Consider the following 24,548-nt stretch of genomic DNA (forward strand, 5'->3'; position numbering starts at 1 on the left):
TTTTTACAAATATATTAAGGACAAAAGGGTAACTAGGGAGAGAATAGGGCCCCTCAAAGATCAGCAAGACAGCTTTTGTGTGGAACCACAGAAAATGGGGGAGATACTAAATGAATATTTTGCATCAGTATTTATTATGGAAACGGATATGGAAGATATAGACTGTAGGGAAATAGATGGTGACATCTTGCAAAATGTCCATATTACAGAGGAGGAAGTGCTGGATGTCTTGAAACGGGTAAAGGTGGATAAATCCCCAGGACCTGATCAGGTGCACCCGAGAACTCTGTGGAAAGCCAGAAAAGTGATTGTCGGGCGTCTTGCTGAGATATTTGTATCATCGATAGTCACAGGTGAGGTGCCGGAAGATTGGAGGTTGGCAAATGTGGTGCCACTGTTTAAGAAGGGCAGTAAAGACAAGCTAGGGAACTATAGACTGGTGAGCCTCACCTCGGTGGTGGGCAAGTTGTTGGAGGGACAAGATGTACATGTATTTGGAAAGGCAAGGACTGATTAGGGATAGTCAACATGGCTTTGTGCTTGGGAAATCATGTCTCACAAACTTGATTGAGTTTTTTGGAGAAGTGACAAAGAGGATTGATGAGGGCAGAGCAGTATATGTGATCTATATGGACTTCAGTAAGGCGTTCGACAAGGTTCCCCATGGGACACTGATTAGCAAGGTTAGATCTCATGGAATACAGGGAGAACTAGCCATTTGGATACAGAACTGGCTCAAAGGTAGAAGACAGAGAGTGGAGGGGCAGGGTTGTTTTTCAGGCTGGAGGCCTGTGACCAGTGAAGTGCCACAAGGATCCTCTACTTTTTGTCATTTACATAAATGATTTGGATGCGGGCACAAGAGGTACAGTTAGTAAGTTTGCAGATGACACCAAAATTGGAGGTGTAGTGGACAGCAAAGAGGGTTACCTCAGATTACAACAGGATCTGGACCAGATGGGCCAATGGGCTGAGGAGTGGCAGATGGAGTTTAATTTAGACAAATGCGAGGTGCTGCATTTTGGGAAAGCAAATCTTAGCAGGACTTATACACTTAATGGTAAGGTCCTAGGGAGTGTTGCTGAACAAAGACCTTGGAGTGCAAGCTCATAGCTCCTTGAATGTGGAGTCACAGGTAGATAAGATAGTGAAGAAGGCGTTTGGTATGCTTTCCTTTATTGGTCAGAGTATTGAGTACAGGAGTTGGGAGGTCATGTTGCGGCTGTACAGGACATTGGTTAGGCCATTGTTGGAATATTGCGTGCAATTCTGGTCTCCTTCCTATCAGAAAGATGTTGTGAAACTTGAAAGGGTTCTAAAAAGATTTACCAAGGATGTTGCCAGGGTTGGAGGATTTGAGCTATAGGGAGATGCTGAACAGGCTGGGGCTGTTTTCCCGGGAGCGTCGCAGGCTGAGGGGTGACCTTATGGAGGTTCACAATATTATGAGGGGCATGGATAGGATAAATAGCCAAAGTCTTTTCCCTGGGGTCGGGGAGTCCAGAACTAGAGGGCATAGGTTTAGAGTGAGAGGGGAAAGATATAAAAGAGACCTAAGGGGCAACCTTTTCACGCAGAGGGTGGTGCGTGTATGGAATGAGCTGCCAGAGGAAGTGGTGGAGGCTGGTACAATTGCAACATTTAAGAGGCATTTGGATGGGTATATGAATAGGAAGGGTTTGGAGGGATATGGGCTGGGTGCTGGCAGGTGGGACTAGATTGGGTTGGGATATCTGGTCGGCATGGACGGGTTGGACTGAAGGGTCTGTTTCCATGCTGTACATCTCTATGACTCTAAGATCTCATTATCGACAGCATTGAAATGTTCAACATTCTTAGTGGACCTGACAGGGCAGATGCAGGAAGGTTGTTTCCCCTTGTGGGACAGTATTCAACCAGAGGAAATAATCTCAGAATGAGGGGTGGCACATTTAAAACAGTGCTGAGGAGAAACTTCTCTCAGCTAGTGGTAAATCTGTGCAACTCTTCACTGCAGAGGCTGGGGTAGATTTTAAATAAATAACTGAATCAAGACTTGTGGGGGGAAGGATTGGAGAGTTGAGGAGTATCAGATCAGCTGATCGCGCAGCATCTGAGGAGCAGAAGAGTTGATGTCTCGGGTATAAGCCCTTCATCAGGTTCCTGATGACAAGCTTATGCTCAAAACATCCACTGTCCTGCTCCGCGGATGCTGCCTGACCGGCTGGGCTTTTCCATCACCACACTCTTTGACTCTGATCTCCAACATCTGCAGTCCTCACTTTCTCCTTGTTGATTATCAGATCAGCAATGATTTCATTGAATGGCTGAGTAAACTCAATGGGCTGAATGGCCTACTCCTGCTCCCATCTCTTATAGTCTTAAATGCTCATCTATCCAGCAATGCCTACACCCTATCAATGAATAAATCACCAAGAGGTTCCAAAGAAAGGTGAGACACTTAAGAACAGAAAGTCGTGCAGTAAAGATCTGAAGGCTCCAGTCCTGAAGATTTTTCACCTTTGAAAGGGGACTTTGGGACGTGATCTGCAGGATTGGTGAAGGCAAGGAAATCAAATTAACCCAGAATATCACAGTTAAACAGTGCAAGCTGTGCGAGGAAACCCGGGTTTAAATTAATAAAAGTAACAGCAAAATCGTTCCTTACAGAATGATCAAAGTCCGAAATAAAGTTACAAGTCGGGAAGGTAGGAAGAATTACTTTATGAAAGAAAAAAGGAAGGCGTGCATTTACTCAGGAACATTCGCAGGAATCAAAACATCCAAAGGCGCTTTAGAGGCAATAAAATAATCTTTGTTTGTAGCTTCTGCAATGTAGGAAGCAGAGATTTGAACACAGTAAGGGGTGGACACTTCATTGGGGTGAAGTAAGAGTGTTAGAACCCCGGGAGGATAAACTAAGATGTGCCCCAGTAAAAACCTGATTTGATTTAATTAGCTCTCGTGGGCTTTAGGACCCAGGGGACGACGGGTTCGAGGCAAAGGGAAGTCCCTATTTGTTGGCAGTGACATTTCTATTTAAAGAGCGTCCTGAGTCAGGAAACCTGGGTTCCATAATGACCGGGCTTCGAGAATCTCTCCATTAATCTGGCAGTGGAAAAGGACCCAGCAGCGAACATGGACGGGCTGAAAACCTGTGTTCCTCCAGAAAGCGACAACATCGAAGCAGAAATCTCCTTCTCGCTGGAGGATGAAACGTGTGAAGGTGGGGTTTTGGAAACGGAGGAGGAAGAAGAACTTGGAGAAAGGTAACGGGAATTTAGAAAAGGAACAGCTTTAGTCCCGAAACAATTTTGAGCTGTTGCAAAAATGGTGTCACATGCAGTTGTGTGGAGATCGAGTTTATTTTCTTCACGGCCCTTGCCTGCAGTTTGGCAGTGGTAGTGTTTGCACTGTTGGCTATTTAAAGTGACTGGGACACCAGATACGGGCACATCTCTGCCCCTCCCGCTAGCTGTCTGCTGGAACCAAAATAATTTTGCATTTCACTTAATGTCGTCGAATGACACTTTTTGGGTCAGCAAGAAGTAAGCAAAAATAAGCTCACTGTTCCTTGTCGATTCTGTCAGGTAAACTTAACAAGGCACAAGTGAGCAAAAGGCTTCTATAATCTTCCCATTGCGAAATAAGGACTGCAATGTCTCGGAGTTGACCTCTACGGAAGTATTAGGCATGATCCAGTAAATAAAACAATTTGTTTCTTTAGCCTATTATTTAATGGTTATTCCAAACTCCTTACAGAAGGGAAGGTAGAGAGGTGATTTGATAGAGGTATTCCAAATCATGAGGGGTCTAATTGATGGAAAGAGATTGTTCCTTTAGGTGGAAGGGAAGGCGAGGACACTGATTGAAAGTGGTTTGGAAAAGGCAGTTTCAAATGGGGTTCCCAATATGGGATTGGATAAGTTTTTGAAGAGTTAATTTACAAGGCTACCAAGAAAGGGCAGAGAAGGTTTCATGGAGTTACTCTGGTGGAGAGCTAGCATGAACACTGCAAGCCAAAGGTCCTCCTTTTGTGTTGTAACCATTCAATAATTCTATGAACATGTCTTAGCCCAGCAATGGGAGCATACACTTTAATTAAATCAAAATGTAAAAATTTAACCAGAATAGTGATTCCAGTGATCCGAGGGAAAAGGTATGCATGTAAAATCCACAAAGAGCATTCAACTTTTAGGATTTACCTTTTCTCAATTTGATAATCAAAGTAGGACATAATTGAAACTCTGGCTCTCCATCTTAATATAAATAAGCAAGTGGAGATTGGAAATTCAATTCCAACCACCTTAGAGAAGAGAAGGTAGAGAGGTAACTTGATTAGGTGTACAAAATCATGAGGGGTCTAAATGACAGAAAGAGAGAAATTGTTGGGATAAGAGATGGGGAGGACACTGATTTAAGTGATTGGCAAAAGAACTGAAGATGACATGATGAAAAACCATTTATGCAGCAAACAGTTAGGATCTGGAATATGCTGCCTGACAGCATGCATTGAATTGAATTGAATTGATTGTCACGTGTACCGAGGCACAGTGAAAAGCTTTGTCTTGCAAGCAATACAGGCAGATCACAGAGTTAAATAGCATAATTGAGTACATAATAGGTAAACCAGCAGCAAAAACAAAAACACAGGTACAGGCAAATGTTAAGTGTTTGTGAGTCCATTCAGTATTCTAACAACAGTCGGGTTGGCTGGTGCATGTGTTCAGGCTTCTGTACCTTCTCCCTGTTGGGAGAGGTTGTAGAAAAACATTGCCAGGGTGGGATGGATCTTTGAAAATGCTGGCAGCCTTCCCTTGACAGCGGGTCTGATGGATGGATTCTGTAGATGGGAGGTTGGCCTTTGTGATTGTCCAGGCTGAGTTCACCACTCTCTGTAACCGTCTCCGATCTTGAATGGTACAGTTGCCATACTAGGTAGTGATACATCCAGACAGAATGTTCTCAATGGCGCACCTATAAATGTTGGCAAGGGTATTTGCCATCATGCCAAATTTCCTCAGCTGCCTGAGGAAGAAAAGACGCTATTGGGCCTTTGTAACCAGTGTGTCTACATGAAGAGTCCAAGAAAGCTTGTTGTGGATGACCATTCCCAGGAGCTTGACACTCTCCACTCATTCCACCTCTATGCTGTTAATGTATAGGGGGGCATGAGTAACATCCCACTGAAAGTCAATAATGAGTTCCTTGGTTTTGCCATCATTGAGAGCTGGGTTGTTCTCAGTGCACCATTTTTCCAGGTCTTCCACCTCCCATCTGTAGTCTGTTTCATCGCCGTCTGAGATTTGACCGGCTATGGTGGTATCATCGGTGAACTTGTAAATGGCATTAATTTGGTATTTGGCGACGCAGTCATGGGTGTACAGTGAGTCCAGTAGGGGGCTGAGTATGCACCCCTGGGGATCTCCAGCGTTGAGTGTTCGTGAGGATGAAATATTGTCCCCAATCTTCACTGAACTTATTGAAGTTTATAAAATAATAAGATGTATAGACAGAGCTAACAGTAGTTAAACTTTCCCTTGGATGTGGGCTTTCAAGATTCTGACTCTATGACTATGATTGTGGCCTGTGGGTCAGGAAACTGAGGATCCAGTTGCAGAGATTGGGGCTTAGTCCGAGATCACTAAGTTTAGTAATTAGCCTCGAGAGGATAATAGTGTTGAAAGCTGAACTGTTGTCAATGAGTAGGATTCTTATGTAGCTGTTCTTGTTGTCAAGATGTTCTAGGGAGGAGTGAAGGGCAAGTGATATGGCATCTGACGCGAATCTGTTGGTTCGATAGGCAAATTGGAGTGGGACAAGAGTAGTGGGGAGGCTGGAGTTGATTAATGCCATGACCAGCCTTTCAAAGTACTTCATGACCACCGAAATTAGGGCCACTGTGCAGTAGTCATTGAGACATGCTGCATGAGCCTTCTTAGGCACAGTGATGATGTTGGCCCTCTTGAAACAGGCAGGAACAGTGGCCTGCTGCAGGGAGAGGTTGAAGATGTTCAAAAAGAACTCTGCCAGCTGATCTGCACACGCTCTGAGTGTAGAGCCTGGTACTCCGTCTGGTCCCATTGCTTTCCTTGGATTCACACAAAGGAAAACTGATCTGACCTTTGATGCAGTGACTATTGGGGTAGGTTCATCAGGACTTGTCGGAATAGGTGTAACCTCTCAGCCGAAATTCTGCTCAAAGCGAGCATAGAAGGTTCACCATAATATGGTGGAGACATTTTCAAGAAATGAAAAGCAGGATGATCAACATCTGTAAGTGACAGATTCAGCAAACAATTGGCCTGACTCTCCATCAGAATTGACCCAGTCCAGCATTTTCTGTTTTCATGGTCTACCAAGTTCTGCTTCTCAAATTCAGAAGTACTTGTATTGAATCCTAATATCATGTGAACTAAGTGATTCTCCCAATGGGTATGCTAGGTATGATTGAATAACATTTTGTAACATTACTAAAGAAGCCAGTGGGCAATTAAGACGGCCCTGACATAGAAGCATAACGCAAGTCAATTAGAAGTGCTCATGGGAATGGTGTCACAAAGCATGATGGTGCATGTCCCAGTTGTCCATTTTTCAAATTTTACTGGTTGACCTCTCCAAAGCACCCTAATGTTAATATTCTGTTGACTCCAAACTGTTTGGTGCACTGCTCCTTGATGGATTACTAGATCTTTACTTGCATAAGGAATTGTTAAATATTTCCTTTTTTCTGGATAAATATTGTATTTCTTGTATTTCATATTATTTTTGATATGTTTCCTTGTCTCCAAATTAGCTTTGTTTCTGGTTTAAGTTACATGTATATCCTTCACCTGAAATGTAAACCAGCTCAGCCTGGGCTGTGTCTGTAAAGCTATGGTTTTGATGTATGTCCTTCTGGCACACTGAAGACTTCAATCTTTGCCACTTTACCCTACCCCTCAACTTTCATTAGAAATCATATACAATACTGCTGAATTCCTCCCAGTTGTTTCATATGTCAGTAATTCACAGTTTAGATTCGGTATTCCTGACGAAGGGCTTTTGCCCGAAACATCAATTTTACTGCTCCTCGGATGCTGCCTGAACTGCTGTGCTCTTCCAGCAACACTAATCCAGAAGCTACTTAAAAGTCTAGTGAGCAGCTCTACACTTTACACAATCACTTCCTCTATAGCTTTAGGCTGCATTAGTTATAATAGTAGAGGGCGACCACCTTATATGCGGGTCCGGTTTCCATGGTTTCAGTTACCCGCGGTTTACTGCGGCCCAGACATATTAGAGGGAATGTTCCAGAACCAGAGACCAGGAGGCTGCTGGGAAGGTACGTTTCCCATTTAAATGAAAGGGTTCGCAACTGTCTGCAGTTTCGGTCTTCCGCAGTAGGAGGTCTTGGAATGTAATGGTGGTGGAGGGTTGTTTTTCAGACTGGAGGCCTGTGATCAGTGGAGTGCCACAAGGATCGGTGCTGGGTCCTCTTTTTGTCTTTTACATAAATGATTTGGATGTGAGCATAAGAGGTACAGTTAGTAAGCTTGCAGATGACTCCAAAATTGGAGGTGTAGTGGACAGCAAAGAAGGTTACCTCAGATTACAACAGGATCTGGACCAGATTGGTCAATGGGCTGAGGAGTGGCAGATGGAGTTTAATTCAGATAAATGCGAGATGCTGCATTTTGGGAAAGCAAATCTTAACAGGACTTCTACACTTAATGGTAAGGTCCTAGAGAGTGTTGCTGGACAAAGAGACCTTGGAGTGCAGGTTCATAACTACTTGAAAGTGGAGTTGCAGGTAGATAGGATAGTGAAGAAGGTGTTTGGTATGCTTTCTTATATTGGTCAGAGTATTGAGAACAGGAGTTGAGAGGTCATGTTGTGGCTGTACAGGACATTGTTTAGGCCGCTTTTGGAATATTGTGTGCAATTCTGGTCTCCTTAGTATCGGAGGGATGTTGTGAAACTTGAAAGGGTTCAAAAAAGATTTACAAGGATGTTACCAGGGTTGGAGGATTTAAGCTATAGGGAGAGGCTGAACAGGCTGGGGCTGTTTTCCCTGGAGTGTCGGAAGCTGAGGGGTGACCTTATGGAGGTTTACAAAATCATGAGGGGCATGGATAAGGTAAATAGACAAAGTTTTTTCCTTTGGGTCGGGGAGCCCAGAACTAGAGGGAATAGGTTTAGGGTGAGAGGGGAAAGATATAAAAGAGACCTAAGGGGTTACTTTTTCACACAGAGGGTGGTATGTGTATGGAATGAGCTGCCAGAGGAAGTGGTGGAGGTTGGTACAATTGCAACATTTTAAGAGGCATTTGGATGGGTATATGAATAGGAACAGGTTGGAGGGACATGGGCCCGGTACTGGCAGGTGGACTAGATTGGGTTGGGATATCTGGTCGGCATGGGCGGGTTGGACCGAAGGGTCTGTTTCCATGCTGTACATCTTTATGATTCTATCCTCTGCAGGTACGGTGCAGGGAGGGGGGACTACGGTAATTGTAAAAGGGAGCAAATGGCATCTAAGTCTTCAGTTGCAGCAATTGATGCCGTTTGATCTAAATACACATCAAACCAAGAAAATTAACTGGAAGGTGAAATATCCAAACTTTGCAGCTCCTGCCTCTGGTCTTTCATATATTCTGGTATGTCCAGATGACCCTGAGTTTCATTCTCAGGGAAAAGTAGCCAATTTCACTGATGAGACTCAGAGTGGAAGCCAATATCTAAAAAGGAGAATATGGCAGAGTTTGCACCAGGGCTGATCAACAGCAAATGTGAGTAACAGTGGGAAATTGCATTTTGGAAATTAAATTAGGGGACGTGTGGCAGGAATAGAACCTGCAAAGGGGGATGCTGAATGAAACCCAAGTATCACTGGCTCATTGTTCACATTTTTAACCAGTGTGAAGCAGCAAAGCAAACCGATGACTGGGTGAAAGGCAAAAATACTGTGGGTGCTGGCAATCTGAAATAGAAATGGAAAATTCTGGCAACGCTCAGCATACAGAATGAGAATTAATAATTCAAGCTGGTGATATTTTGTCAAGAGTGGGGAACATTACACACAGAGTTTGTGAAAGAGAGTTGGCAAGGTAAGCATAAAAGAGAAAACTCATGGCAAATTAGTAAACAGGAGACATTCAATGAACAAAACTTGCACTGTCTCTGAAAAACTGGGAGCAATTATTTATAATTACGATTATTATTTGAAATTGATGATATTGCATCTTATTGCTAACTTGCTTGTTAAACCAATGGAAGTCATGCTGTAGAAGCAGGCATTAATCAGCACATGATAGAATCCCTACAGTTTGGAAGCAGGCCATTCAGCTCATTGTGTCCACATCACCCTGCCGAAGAGCATCCCATCCAGACCCTAGCCCCCTACCCTTTCCCTGTAACACTGCATTTCCTGTGGTTAATTCACTTAACCTGCACATCCCTGAACACTGTGGGCAATTTAGAATGGCCAATTCACCTAACCTGCACATCCTTGGACTGTGGAAGGAAACCGAAGCACCCAGAGGAAACCCACGCAGACATAGCTGTCACCCAAGGGTGTGATCAAACCCAGGGGATAACCACTGAGCCACCGTGCCTTCAAGAGGGGGAGAATAGAGAAATGTATTTATCAGTAGAAATGTAGTCAGGGGAATAGACACTGTTCTTTGTGGCTAGGATCAAGAGTCCCGAAGGTTGTGTTACCTGCCTGATGCCTGGGTTCAGAATCCCTTAGGCTGCAGAGGAATTTGGAGTGGGAGGGGAAAGATTCAGGTCCACGTAGGTACTAACAATATGGGTAGAAAGAGGAAAGAGATTTTTCTGAGAGAATAGGAGCAGCTAGGGGCTAAATTAAAAAGCAGAACTATAAAAGTAATAATCTCTGGATTACCACTTGAGCTACAAATTAATTGACACAGGATCAACAAGATTAAAAGAGCTAAATTCTTGGCTTAAAGATTGGTGTGGGAGAAACGGGTTCAAATTTGTGGGACATTGGCACCAGTACTGGGGAAGGAGGGAGCTTTTCAAATGAAATGGGCTCCTCCTGAATCATGCTGAGACCAGAGTCTTGGCAAAGTGTATAACTAAGGCTGTGGAAAGGGCTTTAAACTGAAGAGTTCTGTGATAGGTTCAGTTACTTGGAAAATTATGGAAAAGGAAAAGGGAGGAGGGCTCAGCAGAGATTGTTATATTTTCCAGAATAAGTAATAGGACAAAGAGGATGGAAAGGATCAGAAATCTAACTTCAAGCAGATGAATGGACAATTATGTGAGGGGGGGATCAGTCAACCCAAGACTGAGGATGCTGTACTTAAATGCATGCAGTATACAAAACAAGGTAAATGAGCTTTAAGCACAGATTAAAACTGATGGGTACAATGTTGTAGGTATCACAAAGACATGGCTGCAAGGGGATCAGAATTATAATTAGAATTACCTTTATTGTCACAAGTACTCTCATGAATACAGTGAAAAGTTTATAAGTGGCCACTTGCATTACCGTGTTAGGTACAAATGTACCTAGGTACAGATCCTTCAGTCCAAATTCTTAGGAAAAAAAGTTAGAAAAATAAAGAAATAAAAAGTCCAACATTACAGACCTTTGGTATACCTTAGGTACAAAAGGACAAAATCATAGGAGTAAATTAGAAAAATAAAGAAATAAACAGTTCAGAATAACAGTCCTTCCAACTTAGTCCATGCCAGCACCAGCCTCCAGACCACACCAGGCTTCACCTCAAGGCTCTCAAGGTCAGGAGTCCGCTCTGCCTTCACCTCAAGGCTGGGAGTCCGTGCTCAGGCCAGGAGTCTGCTCTGGCTTCACCTCAAGGCTGGGAGTCTGCAATGACTTCCCTCAGCAGGGGGTTCAAGGACACGAGGTAAGAAGGAAGAAAGAAACACTAAAAGAAAAGAAACAGACAAAGTGGACGAGCTCCAGCTGAGGAATCCTACTCCGCCACCATCATGGAGCTCCATCAGGGCTGGGAACTAAATGTCCAAGGATAAAAGTCCTATGAAAAGGACAAGCAGAGGGGGCAGGGTTGCGTTGTTAGTAAGAAATCGATAGCAAGAAGTGATATAGAGTCAGAAGTCACAGAATCTGTGTGGATGGAGTTGAGGAACTGCAAAGGGAAAAAGGTCCTAATGGGAGTTATGTGCAGGACTCCTAGCAGTAATCAGGATGTGGGGAAGAAAATAAATCAGGAGTTAGAAAAGGCATGTAGGGAAAACACAATTACAATAATCATGGGATGGACACCTCAGCACCACACTCTACTGCAAACCCACAGACAACCTCACAATGCTACACTTCTCCAGCTTTCACCCAAAACATATTAAAACAGCCATCCCCTATGGACAAGCCCTACGCATACACCGGATCTGCTCAGATGAGGAGGAACATGACGGACACCTGGAAGTACTCAAGGATGCCCTCACAAGAACGGGGTACGATGCTCAACTCATCGACCGCCAGTTCTGACGTGCCACAGCAAGGAACCGTAATGACCTCCTCAGGAGACAGACATGTGCTGCAACTGACAGGATACCCTTCGTTGTTCAGTACTTCCCAGGGGCTGAAAAATTACACCATGTTCTTCGTGACCTGCAACACATTATCAATGGGGATGAGCTCTTCACCAAGACCTTCCCCACACCTCCACTACTTGCCTTTAAACAACCGCCAAACCTCAAACAGATCATTGTTCATAGCAAACTGCCGGCTCTCAGGACAACTCCATACAACCCTGTCACGGTGGACGCTGCAAGACGTGTCAGATTGTGGACATAGATACCACCATTACGCGTGGGGACACCTCCCACCTTGTACATGGCAGGTACTCACGTGACTCAGCCAACGTTGTCTATCTTGTACATTGCAGGCAAGGATGCCTAGAAGCATGGTACATTGGGGAAACCGAGCAAAGGCTACGACAACGGATGAATGGGCACCGCACAACAATCGACAGACAGGAGGGTTCCCTCCCAGTTGGGGAACACTTCAGTGGTCCAGGACATTCAGCTTCGGACCTTCAGGTGACCATCCTCCAAGGTGGACTTCGGGACAGGCAGCAGAGAAAAGTGGCCGAGCAGAGGCTGATAGTTAAGTTCGGTACCCATAGGGAGGGCCTCAACCAGGACCTTGGATTCATGTCACATTGCAGGTGATCACCATTGCACTATACACACACAAAGATACTCCTACACACACACACACACACACTCTCACATACACACGGACACAGGTACACAAACGTGCACACAGACATCCACACACACCCTTATAGACACACACACTCCCACACTCACACATGCACCCCCTCACAGTCTTAAGACACTCTGCACTCACTACACACACACATACACTTTCTCACACTCACAACCCCCACCCCAGACAGACACACACACACACACAGACAGTCAAAGACCCACATGCACACATATATTTTGTGGGGTGAATTTGTACATGCAGAGTTACATTGTACTTTGCTCAAAAACTGCATGCATTCATGTAGAACTGAGCTCAAAAACTGCATGAATTTATGTAAAACTTTGTTATCTCACTTTTTAGATTAGAATCAATCTAAACCTCATGGCATAGACAGAGAACACAGGGGGTCAACACCTTCAACATATTGTCTACCTATTACCATTGTTAACAGCTAACCCAAGAATATAACTTTTAAAAAAAAAAGGTTTTGTGATTTACACATGAAAGAAGTGAAACTATCACTGTATTCTAACAGATGAAAGGCTTAACAGACAATCAATTTTTCAATGTATAATTTCCGTTACATCACACTGTAAATTTTTGCTATAAATTCTGTGTTATGATCGAGCCCTCCACAATCACCTGATGAAGGAGCGTCGTTCCGAAAGCTAGTGTGCTTCCAATTAAACCTGTTGGACTATAACCTTGTGTGATTTTTAAAATAATCATGGGGGACTTTAATATACAGATGAACTGGGAAAACAGGTTGATAGCCAATCTCAAGAAAAGGAATCTGTGGACTATGTATAAGATTTCATTTTGGAACAGCTTGTGGTAAAGCCCACTAGGGAGCAGGTAATTCTGGATTTCGTGATGTTTAATGAAGTGACTTTATTAAAGTGAAAGAGCCCCTAGGGGGCAGTGACCATAATGTTATAGAATAATATTAATGGCCTAATTCTGCTCCTATACTTACGTTCTTATGGTGTTACTTAGTTGTCATCACAACATAAAGGGGCATAAAACTCCAAGGATACGCGATAATGGGAAGAAAGAACTTTTGAAGATCAAGGTTTCTGAGGGACCTTTTAGGAATGAAGAAGAAAAGCATTGGAATTGAGAAAAAAATACACTTGAGTATTGATGTGGAGGTTGAGTTTTGCAACCTGCTTGGTCAGTGTCAAGCGATCCACATGCAAACTTGGCACAAACACCTCAATGCCATGATTATAGCATGGGACTCAGTGAGGTACTCCTTGCTGATTTCCTCTCTACCACTGCTAATGCCTCTGTGCTCAGCAGGTCAGGTTTGTGTATTGCAGCCTATCTGTTCTTCTTAAATGCAGCCTGTCGCTCTTAACGGAAATCATTACTCGTTCAGTGACATATCGCCAAACCACTCTCTGCCCTGGCAGAAAGAACAGGTTGCTGATGATGCGACCGTTGACTTTTTTCCCACTGCATCTCTCTTTGTCTCAAAGTAATTTTCTGATTTCTGATTTTGAACATGCAAGAACTGTCATATACACAGATACAACAGTCCAGAGAGGAAGAGAGAGACAGCGAAAGCACATTACCGATGTAATGACACTTGATCTGATACTCAAAGCCACCAACTCATTTAATTTCACTGCAAGCATGTTAGGAGGCTTGAATAGAGTCAGCACATGGTGAATCATCTGGCACAAGATGCTGTATTGGGGTGGCACGGTGGCTCAGTGGTTAGCACAGATAGTGCTAGGGACTCCGATTTGATTCCACCTTTGGGTGACAGTCAGTGTGGAGTTTGCACATTCTCCCTGTGTCTGTATGGATTTCCTCAGGTGCTCTGGTTTCTTCCCACAATCCAAAGCTGTGCAGGTTAAGCAAATTGGTCATACTAAATTGCTCTGTAGGTGGGTTAGTCGTGGAAAATTCAGGATTATAGGACTGGTCTGAATGGGATACTCTTTGGTGGGTTGATGTAAACCCGATGGGCTGAATGGCCTGTTTCCACACTGTTGGGATTCTGTGAATCTAGGCAATTGTAAAAGCACAGTATATTTGCCAACACACCAAGAGCAAGTTCACAGAGCGTCCAGATAAAGATCTGGATAAAATAGCATATAGGAAAGTATTCATGGGGTTGTAAACAGAGATGTAGTGTGTAATCACTAGCCTGCTAGAAAGCCTGGATTGCAGACAAGGAGCCTGAGTAGCCTGGCTCCAAATTAGTACAGGCCCTTATACACAACTTTCCCTCTTTGCAGCCTCTGTTCCATTGTTCTGCCATTAAGGTCTCCCTACTTCCTGTGCACAGAACATGTACTTCTCTGTTCTCCCTATGAGAATATTTCAATATTCACTAGTAAATCCAACAATCCCTCCAAATTACTTCCAAAGATGCTTACAATGGTAGAAGTTCTTCAAAATAATTTTACCTACAATTGGGGTATCTGGCCATTTTAAGGAGCATCTGTGCAAGGCCCACTTTACAGCTCAGTACTTGTTATTTGCTGAGTAATGTGCAAATTTGTTATCAGGACTTACCTAGTCCTGTTCTATATCAACCAATTATGGTGTGTATCATCAGAATGGCACTCACTCATAGTCAGTGTCACCCTGAAGAAGATGTGCCAGGCTTCATGTGTTGGAAGCAGCTGATGGGACAGCATACTTCAGCAAAATGATGTTAGATCTATATTGACTCTCGGGAGATGAAATTTACATCTTTCACAAAAGTAAAGCACAAAGGCATGAGTTCAGAATTGTGTAGGGCACATTTACAATGGACATCAGAATGTATTTCATGATACATATGTTGATCAAAACTGGAATGGATTACAATTCCAATGTTATCTCAGGTGAAAACTTGAATAGCACAAAAATATATAAATGTATTTGTTTGTTTGTTTCAAAGTGGGAATCTAGAAATGCCATTTAACCCATTCAGCTTTTTGTTTAATTATGCATTCAATGTATATGTGTTACTTGTAAGGGCAGTATTTATTACTTATTCCATTCAAAATATTATGAATTCTTCTTTCTCACTGTTCCTCCTTCTCTTATCTACAATCATGGTGGATCCTCCATGTCAAGCTACATGAAATTTCTTTCTCTAATTTCTCTACAAAAATAGAAAATGATGTTAAATCCCTCATATCTTTAATTCATCCTTCTCAACAGATAGATGCAGATCCATTGAAATCAACTCATTCGCAAACTACCTTCTCTGAAACCATGTGCACATGTCCACTGTTTCCAAGGATTTTTAAAATATTCGTTCATTACAGGTAGGTGTCACTGACCAGGACATTAATTGCCCATCTTTAGTTGCCTTTGGACTGTTACAGTCCATTTGGTGAGGCTATACCCACAATGCAGTTAGGGAAAGAGTTCCAAGATTCTGATCCAGTGACACTGAAGGAATATTGATGTATTTCCAAATCAGGTGAATGGGTTTGAGAGGAACTTGCAGGTGGAGAGCCCATGTATCTGCTGCCTTTGTCCATTTGGATAGTTGCAGGTTTAGAAGGTCCTATTTAAGCAGCTTTGGTGGATTTCTGTAGTGTATCTTGTGGATATCACACACTGTTGCTTCTGAGTATTGGTGATGGAGTATTGGAGTATTGGATATTAACGTTTGTGGATGTGGCAATCAAGTGGGCTGCTTTGTCTTGGATGGTATCAAGCTTTTTGAATGTTTGAATGGAGCTACACTCATCCACGCAAGCTAGGAGTATTCCACCACACTCCTGACTTGTAGATAGTGGACAGGCTTTGGTGAGTCACAGGATGAGTCTTTGACCTGTTCTTGTAGCCATAGTGATATAGATATAGAATCCCTACAGTGTGGAAACAGGCCCTTTGGCCCAACAAGTCCACATCGACTCTCCGAAGAGTAACCCATCCAGACCCATTCCCCTGCTGTTCTACATTTACCCCAGACTAATACACCTAACCTACACATCCCTGAACACTATGGGCAATTTTAACTTGGCCAGTTCACCTAATCTGCACATCTTTGTATTGTGGGAGGAAACTGAACCAGCTGGAAGAAACCCACGCAGACACTGGGAGAATGTGCACAGACAGTCGCCCGAGGTGGGAGTTGAACCTGGGTCGCTGGCGCTGTGAGGCAACAGCGCTAATCACTGAGCCATCGTGCCACTCCCAAAAAGTGTTATGCGATTAGTCATATGATCAGTTTTTGTTCAATGTTAACCCCCAGGATATTGTTATTAGGTAATTTAGCAATGGTAATTCCATTGAAAGTCAAAGGATGATGGTTAGATTCTTCCTTGTTGGACACGATCATTGTCTGGCACTTGTGTGACATGGCCGTTATTTGCCTTTTATCAGCTCAAACCCCTGGATATTGTCCAGGTCTTGCTTCATTTGATCATGGGCTGCTACAGTATCTGAAGAGTCACAAATGGTGTTGAACGTTGTGCAATCATTGGCAAACATCCCAACTTCTGACCTTTATGATGGAGGAAAGGTCATTGATGAAGCAGCTGAAGATGGTTGGGTCTCAGACACTACCCTGAGGAACTCCTGCAGAGACTTCCTGAAGCTGAGATGACTGACCACCAACAACCAAAACCATTTTCCTATGTGCCAGGTATAATTCCAACTAGTGAGAGTTTTCCCTTGGTTCTCATTAACTCTTATTTTTGTTAGGGCTCCTTGATGCTACAATCAGTTAAATTGATGTCAAAAGCAGTCACTCTCACCTGCACTTTGGAATTCAGCATCTTTGCCCATGTCTGAACTAAGGTTGTAATGAGGTTAGGAGTCAAGTGGCTAAACTGAAACTGGGGCATTGTGATGAGATTATTGCTGAGAGACTATTGCTTGGTAGCACCATTGATTACAGCTTCCATTACTTTACTGATGATTGAGAGTAGACTGATAGGGCAGTAAATGACTGTATTGAATTTGCCCTGCTTTTTATGTGTACAGGACATAGCTGGGTAATCTTCCACATAATCAGGTAATTGCCAGTGTGGCTGGTGTGCATGAGTCTTCAGTACTATTACTGAAATGTCGTCTCCCGTCGCCTTCATAGTATCCGTGCCTTCAGCCATTCCTTGATATTATATGGAGAAAATAAAAGTGGCCAATGACTGGACTGTGTGATGCTGAGGACCTACAGAGGATGATGAAATGGATCATCCAAACAGCATTCCTGGCTGGAGATTGTTGCATATGCTTCAACCTTATCTTTTCTGTTGATGTGCAAGGCTCATCCATCATTGAGGATGAGGATCTTTGTAGAGCCTCCACCTTGAGTACATTGTTTAATTGACCACCACCAGATGTGACAGGACTACAGACCTTAGATTGGATCCATTGTTTATGGAATCACATTGCTCTGGGCTATGCTGTGTGGCATGCAAATAGTCTTCTGTAGTTTCACCAGGTTGACACCTCATTTTCAAATCTGCCTGGTGCTGCTCCTGGCATTTCTCCTGCACTCTTCTTTGAACCAAGTTTGATCTTCTGGCTTGATGAAAATCGTGGTGTGCGTATATGCTGGGCCATGAGTTTCCAGTTTGTGTTGGAGTACAATTCTGTTGCTGCTGATGGGCCATGGCACCTCATGGATGCCCAATCTGGAGTTGCAAGATCTGTTTGATGTTTACTCCCTGTGGCACAGTGAGTTAAATAGCTTGCTCAACTTTATTTATGCTTAATTGTTTTAAAAACTTATCCTCTCACAGTTTCCTTTGCTTCAGACACTTGAATTCAGCAGTGAACACTGACCACATCTCAAAACGTACTTAGTAATAAGTGAAACTAGGCATGGGGATATGTATGGAGAACATTGTATGACAAGTTAAGACAAATCATTCTGCCATCTGAGTTTTTGTTTTTGCCACAGTTTATTTATTATTTACTTATCTATGCTACTTAACTATGTCTGTATTGCTCGCAAGACCAAAGTTTTCACTGTACCTCGATACACGTGACAATAAATTCAATTCAATTCATATGCTGCCATGACTATTTGTTAAATATAGATGCAATGAGAAAGAGTTTGGGGGAAAAGTGATCAGAATTGCATTAGTTATCTAAGTTGTGAAGAAATAGTTAGAAAACTAAGTTTGTTTTTCTTCACCTGTTTAGAACTGCCTCCAGGTAATGGTTTGGTCACTCAAAGTGCTATGACGTGTTTAATTAACTTAAACAAGTGATCAATACGGTAACCTACCAATGTGGAGTCTATAAGTATATAATTTTGAATAATATCTTTACTAGCTGACTTGCTATCTATTCATTGTGTTCTATTTGATTGGAGTTGTGTATTCCTAATTATGGGATGCACAATGATAAATCGTCTTCATGGAGAAGAAATGATAGACTGGATTTCCTGAATGTTTCTGACTTCTCCCATATGATGCCTTTGGCACAATGCAGTATTGGAATAACCCAGCAATAGAATCCATTATATCGTTATATTGAATTTCTATTGGATGGCTAATGTACCAGCTTACCTGTTTAGTCTTTTCACATGTCTCTTCTAAGAGTTGTTTCATCATATAATCTAAGTTAACATTTCTTGAGTAATTGTTTTTGTTTATATTTGGCTCTAGCATTGCCCATATCTTTTTCATCAATTACCAGATAAAGCTTATCAATTGAGTTTTAAAGCTCTTGCCTGTAAACTTGGGGTTGTGCTGTATGATCTGGGTCCCTATCAGACATAAGTCACTCTTCATATACTATCTCACCTAATAACTCAGTTACACCCACTGGGCTGATAAACCTACTGTCTTCACTTTGCATTGCTCTATCCAACTGTTTAGCAACATTTGTTCATTCCTTGCCTGAGATAAGTGACAGGCACAATCGTTACTGCAGAGATTCCGTGTAGATTATTGCTTCAGCTAATTCCAGCAAACAACACATTTGGTTAGCTGAAAGTTGCAAAGCAATTTGATATTTCAACAGACTCTCCATGTACTGTTTGAAATTAACACTCCTGCAAATTGCAAATTCTTAGGTAAGGATGCACAGGTGAGGGTTAAGCACTGTTGAAACTCAGAAATCAGATATCATTTATTTTGCAATTAACCTCTGTTTTTCATTTATTGTGACACCTTGCACTTCTGTTTAATGATGTCACATGACATATGGTTACAAGATGACACTCATTTGAGATAATTATGTAAAAGTGGAGGTTATAGAACATAGAATATAGAACAATACAGCGCAGAACAGGCCCTTCGGCCCTCGATGTTGCGCCGACCTGTGGACTTTTCTCAGTTTGTCCCCCTACATTATCCCAAAATCATCCATGAGCTTATCTAAGGATTGTTTAAATCTCTCTAATGTGGCTGAGTTGACTACCTTAGCGGGTAGGGCATTCCACGCCCTTACCACTCTCTGTGTAAAGAACTTGCCTCTGACATCAGTCTTAAATCTATCACCCCATAATTTGTAGTCATGCCCTCTCGTACAAGCTGACGTCATCATCCTACTGTATACCCTATCTAATCCTCTGATCTTCTTGTATGTCTCTATCAAATCCCCCCTTAGCCTTCTTCTTTCCAATGAGAACAGACTCAAGTCTCTCAGCCTTTCCTCATAAGACTTTCCCTCCAGACCAGGCAACATCCTGGTAAATCTCCTCTGCACCTTTTCCAATGCTTTCACATCCTTCCTGTAATGGGGTGACCAGACTGTACACAATATTCCAAGTGTGGCCGCACCAGCGTTTTGTATAGTTGCAGCATGATATTGCGGTTCTGGAACTCAATCCCTCTACCAATGAAACCTAACACACCGCATGCCTTCTTAACAGCACTATCCACCTGGGTGTCAACTTTCAGGGATCTATGCACATGGACTCCAAGATCCCTCTGCACATCCACACTACCAAGAATCTTTCCATTGACCCAGTACTCTGCCTTCCTGTTATTCCCAAAGTGAATCACCTCACATTTAGCTGCATTGAACTCCATTTGCCACCTCTCAGCCCAATTCTGCAGTTTATCCAAGTCCCCGTGCAACCTGTAACATTCTTCCACACTGTTCACTACTCCACCGACTTTAGTGTCGTCTGCAAATTTACTAATCCATCCACCTATGCCTGCATCTAAGTCATTTATAAAAATGACAAACAGCAGTGGTCCCAAAACAGATCCTTGTAGAACACCACTAGTAACCGGACTCCAGGCTGAATATTTTCCATTAACCACCACTCGCTGCCTTCTTCCAGAAAGCCAGTTTCTAATCCAAACTGCTAAAACACCCTCAATTCCATGCTTCTGCATTTTCTCCATCAGCCCACCATGTGGAACCTTATCAAAGGCTTTACTAAAGTCCATGTATACCACGTCAACTGCCCTACACTCATCTACATGCTTGGTCACCTTCTCAAAAAATTCAATGAGGTTTGTGAGGCACGACCTACCCTTGACGAAACCATGTTGACTATCTGAAATCAAATTGTTGCTTGCTAGATGATTATAAATCTTATCTCTTATAATCCTTTCCAAAACCTTTCCTACAACAGAAGTAAGGCTTACTGGTCTATAATTACCTTGGTCATCTCTGCTGCCCTTCTTGAACAAGGGCACAACATTTGCAATCCTCCAGTCCTCCGGTACTAAACCCGGAGCCAAATATCAAAGCCAAAGGCTCTGCTATCTCCTCCTTAGTTTCCCAGAGAATCCTCAGATAAATCCCATCCAGCCCAGGGGACTTGTCTACTTTCACTCCTTCTAGAATTGATAACACCTGTGCGTAACTAACCTCAATCCTTTCTAGTCTAATATCTCGTATCTCATTTTTCTCCTCTACAATATTCTCCATTTCCTTAGTGAACACTAATGAGAAATGTTCATTTAGCACCTCTCTGATCTGCACAGGGTCCACACTCAACTTCCCACTTCTGTCTTTGACTGGCCCTATTCCTACCCTAATCATCCTTTTATTCCTCACATACCGATAGAAAGCTTTAGGGTTCTCCTTTATTCTATTTGCTAAAGACTGCTCATGTCCTCTCTTTGCTCTTCTTAACTCTCTCTTTAAATCCTTCCTAGCTGATCTGTAACTCTCCATCGCCTCATATGTACTATCTTCCCTCATCAACACATAAGCCTCCTTCTTAACAAGAGATGCAATTTCTGTAGTAAACTTTCTGTATATACTTTTCACAGACCTTAATTTTAAAGTAGATTATTTTTACATTTATCCATATGATGTGGGCATTGCTGGCTAGGCCAGCATTTATTGCTCATCTTTAATTGCTGTCAAGATATTGGTGAGCTGTCTTTTTGAACTGCTGTGGGCCATAGTAGCTACACCTGCAGTGCTATCACAAAGTGATGCGATGTGGTGCTTAGAAGAGAACTGATGGTGTTCCTCTGTATCTGCTGTCCTCTTTCTTCAGGGTGGTTGTGGATGTGGGTTTGGAGAGTGCTGGTGAGGTCTTGGTGCCATGGTATATCATGTTGAAAGTGGTGGGTAGGGTGTCAGTCAAGAGGGCTATGTTATCTTGAATGATATTAACTGTGATTGGAGCTGTACCCATCCTGGCAAGTGGAGATTATTCCGTTACACTCCTGACTTGTAATTTGTAAATGGTGGACAGGGTTTGGTGGGACTGTTTCAGTCAGAAACTATAACTGATTAGATTAGATTAGATTACTTACAGTGTGGAAACAGGCCCTTTGGCCCAACAAGTCCACACCGACCCTTCGAAGAGCGACCCACCCAGACCAATTCCCCTACATTTATCCCATCACTTAACACTATGGGCAATTTAGCATGCCCAATTCACGTAACCTGCACATTTTTGGACTGTGGGAGGAAACCGGAGCACCTGGAGGAAACCCACGCAGACACTGGGAGAATGTGCAAACTCCACACAGATCGTTGCCTGAGGCAGGAATTGAACCCAGGTCGCTGGCGCTGTGAGGCAGCAGTGCTAACCACTGTGCCACCGAGCCACCCATTGCTACCGAGCCACCCAATGCCTGAGGCGGAGTCCTCAAGCTGTTTTAAGAGGTGCTTAGCTAGCTGCCTGAAAGAAAGGAATATTAAAGGCTATTTCAGCTGTGGATCAGAATGTAAGCTGTGGTAGTGCTCTGTGGATGTTTATGATTCACAATCTTCTCTAAAGCTTACATGTAAAATCAAGGCAAACACATTTATGCAGCACTGAGGGAATGCTGTCTTTTGGATGAGATGATAAAGTAAGCTTTTATCTGCCGTCAGAGGTGATGTGAAAGATCCCAAGGCACTATTTCAAAGAATAGCAGCTTTCTCTACTCTCCGTGCAAATATTTATCCCACAACCAATGTCAAAACCGGCCTCGGAACTCCCAACCTCAGCACAGACCTGAAGGATCCATCTGCATAACTTAAATCTGATGACTGGTGCCTTGGGGTCATTGGGATCCTCTCGGCTGGCATAGTGGCCTGGCATGGAGACCTTCTGGCCTAGTATGGCAATCTCTCAGCCTAATGTGGTAGTTTTCTGGTGGTACGTGGTGGAATCTCAGCCTGGCATGGCCTCAACGTGGACTTCCAGTCTCAAGATGATTCCAGGGCGATCTCTCAGCCTCATTAACTCTGAGAGATGAAGCCTGACAGTCTGGAGTCAAGGCCTAATGCAGACTGGAAGTTAGGTGCCAGCATGGACTGGGTTGAAAGACGAGGTAAAAACAATGACTGCAGATGCTGGAAACCAGATTCTGGATCAGTTCAGGCAGCATCCAAGGATCAGCGAAATCGACATTTCGGGCAAAAGCCCTTCATCAGGAATAAAGGCAGAGAGCCTGAAGCGTGGAGAGATAAGCTAGAGGAGGGTGGGGCTGGGGAGAAAGTAGCATAGAGTACTATAGGTAAGTGGGGGAGGGGATGAAGGTGATAGGTCAGGGAGGAGAGCGTGGAGTGGATAGGTGGAAAAGGAGATAGGCAGGTAGGACAAGTTCGGACAAGTCATGGGGACATTGCTGAGCTGGAAGTTTGGAACTAGGGTGAGGTGGGGGAAAGGGAAATGAGGAAACTGTTGAAGTCCACATTGATGCCCTGGGGTTGAAGTGTTCCGAGGCGGAAGATGAGGCGTTCTTCCTCCAGGCGTCTGGTGGTGAGGGAGCGGCGGTGAAGGAGGCCCAGGACCTCCATGTCCTTGGCAGAGTGGGAGGGGGAGTTGAAATGTTGGGCCACGGGGCAGTGTGGTTGATTGGTGCGGGTGTCCCGGAGATGTTCCCTAAAGCGCGTTGTTCGGAACATATTTTTCTCCATTACAATTTATTCTGAAAGTCTGCAACACTGGACCTTTTACTTCTCTATTTTTCTAAGAACCGTAACTGAAGAAGCTGTACCCAGGGACGTTTATACCTAAGCAGTGACTTATACACTTTTCACTACTCATTTGAGTATGTATGACAATAAGGCTAATTAAAATTCAATTTAATTCTAAAGGCAGCTGATATAGTCAGTATAACATGGCTGAGAGTTTGCAGTATGAAAATATCCTCTGTATTTTCTTCATTGCAAAAATCACTTCAAAAGTGCTTATCAGCTATTAACAGTTTAGAGGCATAAGGTGGTCGTGAAAGGTGCTATATAAATGCAAAACTGTTTTAAATTAGATACATGCAGGAGAGTTGAATTAGACCAGTTAATTTGCAAAAGAAAAAACTGTGATAGATGTAATTGCTATTTCTGTGCCATAACATTTCAGAATATTCCAAAATTTTTTCTCACAAGAAAATGAGGAATCAATTTTGTAAATATTAAATGTTGCAAGTGTAAATCTCCGCTCACTCACTTAGCTTTAAATCAGAAGCTTCTAGGGTGAAGCTCCCCTTTTGTGTATAATCGAGGCTGATACTTCAGTGCAGTGGCATAGGGTCAGATGTTTAATAAAGGTTTGCTGCCTTGTAGACGTAAAAAAACTCCCATGACCTATCTGAAGAATGGATAGTTGTCTCAGTGCTATAGTCACAGCGTGTCACTCAACTCTGCTAAAAATAGAGATAACTAGTTTGTGATCTCTTCTCTGTTCATGGGACCTTGCTGTGCACATGTTTACAGCTTCTTTTGCATATATTACGGCAGTGTCTATATTTCTAAAGAATCTCATTGGCCATGAAGCACTTTGTGCAATCCCCAAGGTTGTGAGAAGTACCATATAACTGTAAATCCCATATTTTAATAAAGCCACATAGTTAAATGACACGATGTGTATGTTTGTGGACTGGGAGTGAACCTTTACATTTAAAGAATTACATGACCTATGTGACTATTCCATTTTGACCATACCAGAGTTCAAACTCCAGCTATCATTCTCCAGTTTCTATTTAAAGATCTTTTAACTCATGGTTTGTTTATGTAAGTCGAACATACTATGTGTCTG

At 43.0% G+C, this 24,548-nt stretch overlaps 1 protein-coding gene across 2 annotated transcripts in view; it reads left to right on the forward strand.

Annotated features, from left to right (window-relative positions):
* The first annotated feature begins 3,051 nt into the window (after window positions 1-3,051).
* The window catches only part of LOC122558341 (uncharacterized), a 116,116-nt gene continuing 94,619 nt past the window's right edge, over window positions 3,052-24,548 (forward strand). For both annotated transcript variants that reach the window (XM_043706803.2, XM_088000489.1), the window contains exon 1: window positions 3,052-3,248. In XM_043706803.2, the coding sequence (XP_043562738.2) occupies window positions 3,118-3,248 (131 nt within the window). In that variant the 5' untranslated portion in view covers window positions 3,052-3,117. The remainder of the gene's footprint in view (window positions 3,249-24,548) is intronic.

Source organism: Chiloscyllium plagiosum, unplaced genomic scaffold (genome assembly GCF_037043375.1).
Source record: "Chiloscyllium plagiosum isolate Xiang-an unplaced genomic scaffold, Cpla_swu_hap1 HiC_scaffold_2, whole genome shotgun sequence".
Classification (NCBI taxonomy): domain Eukaryota; kingdom Metazoa; phylum Chordata; class Chondrichthyes; order Orectolobiformes; family Hemiscylliidae; genus Chiloscyllium; species Chiloscyllium plagiosum.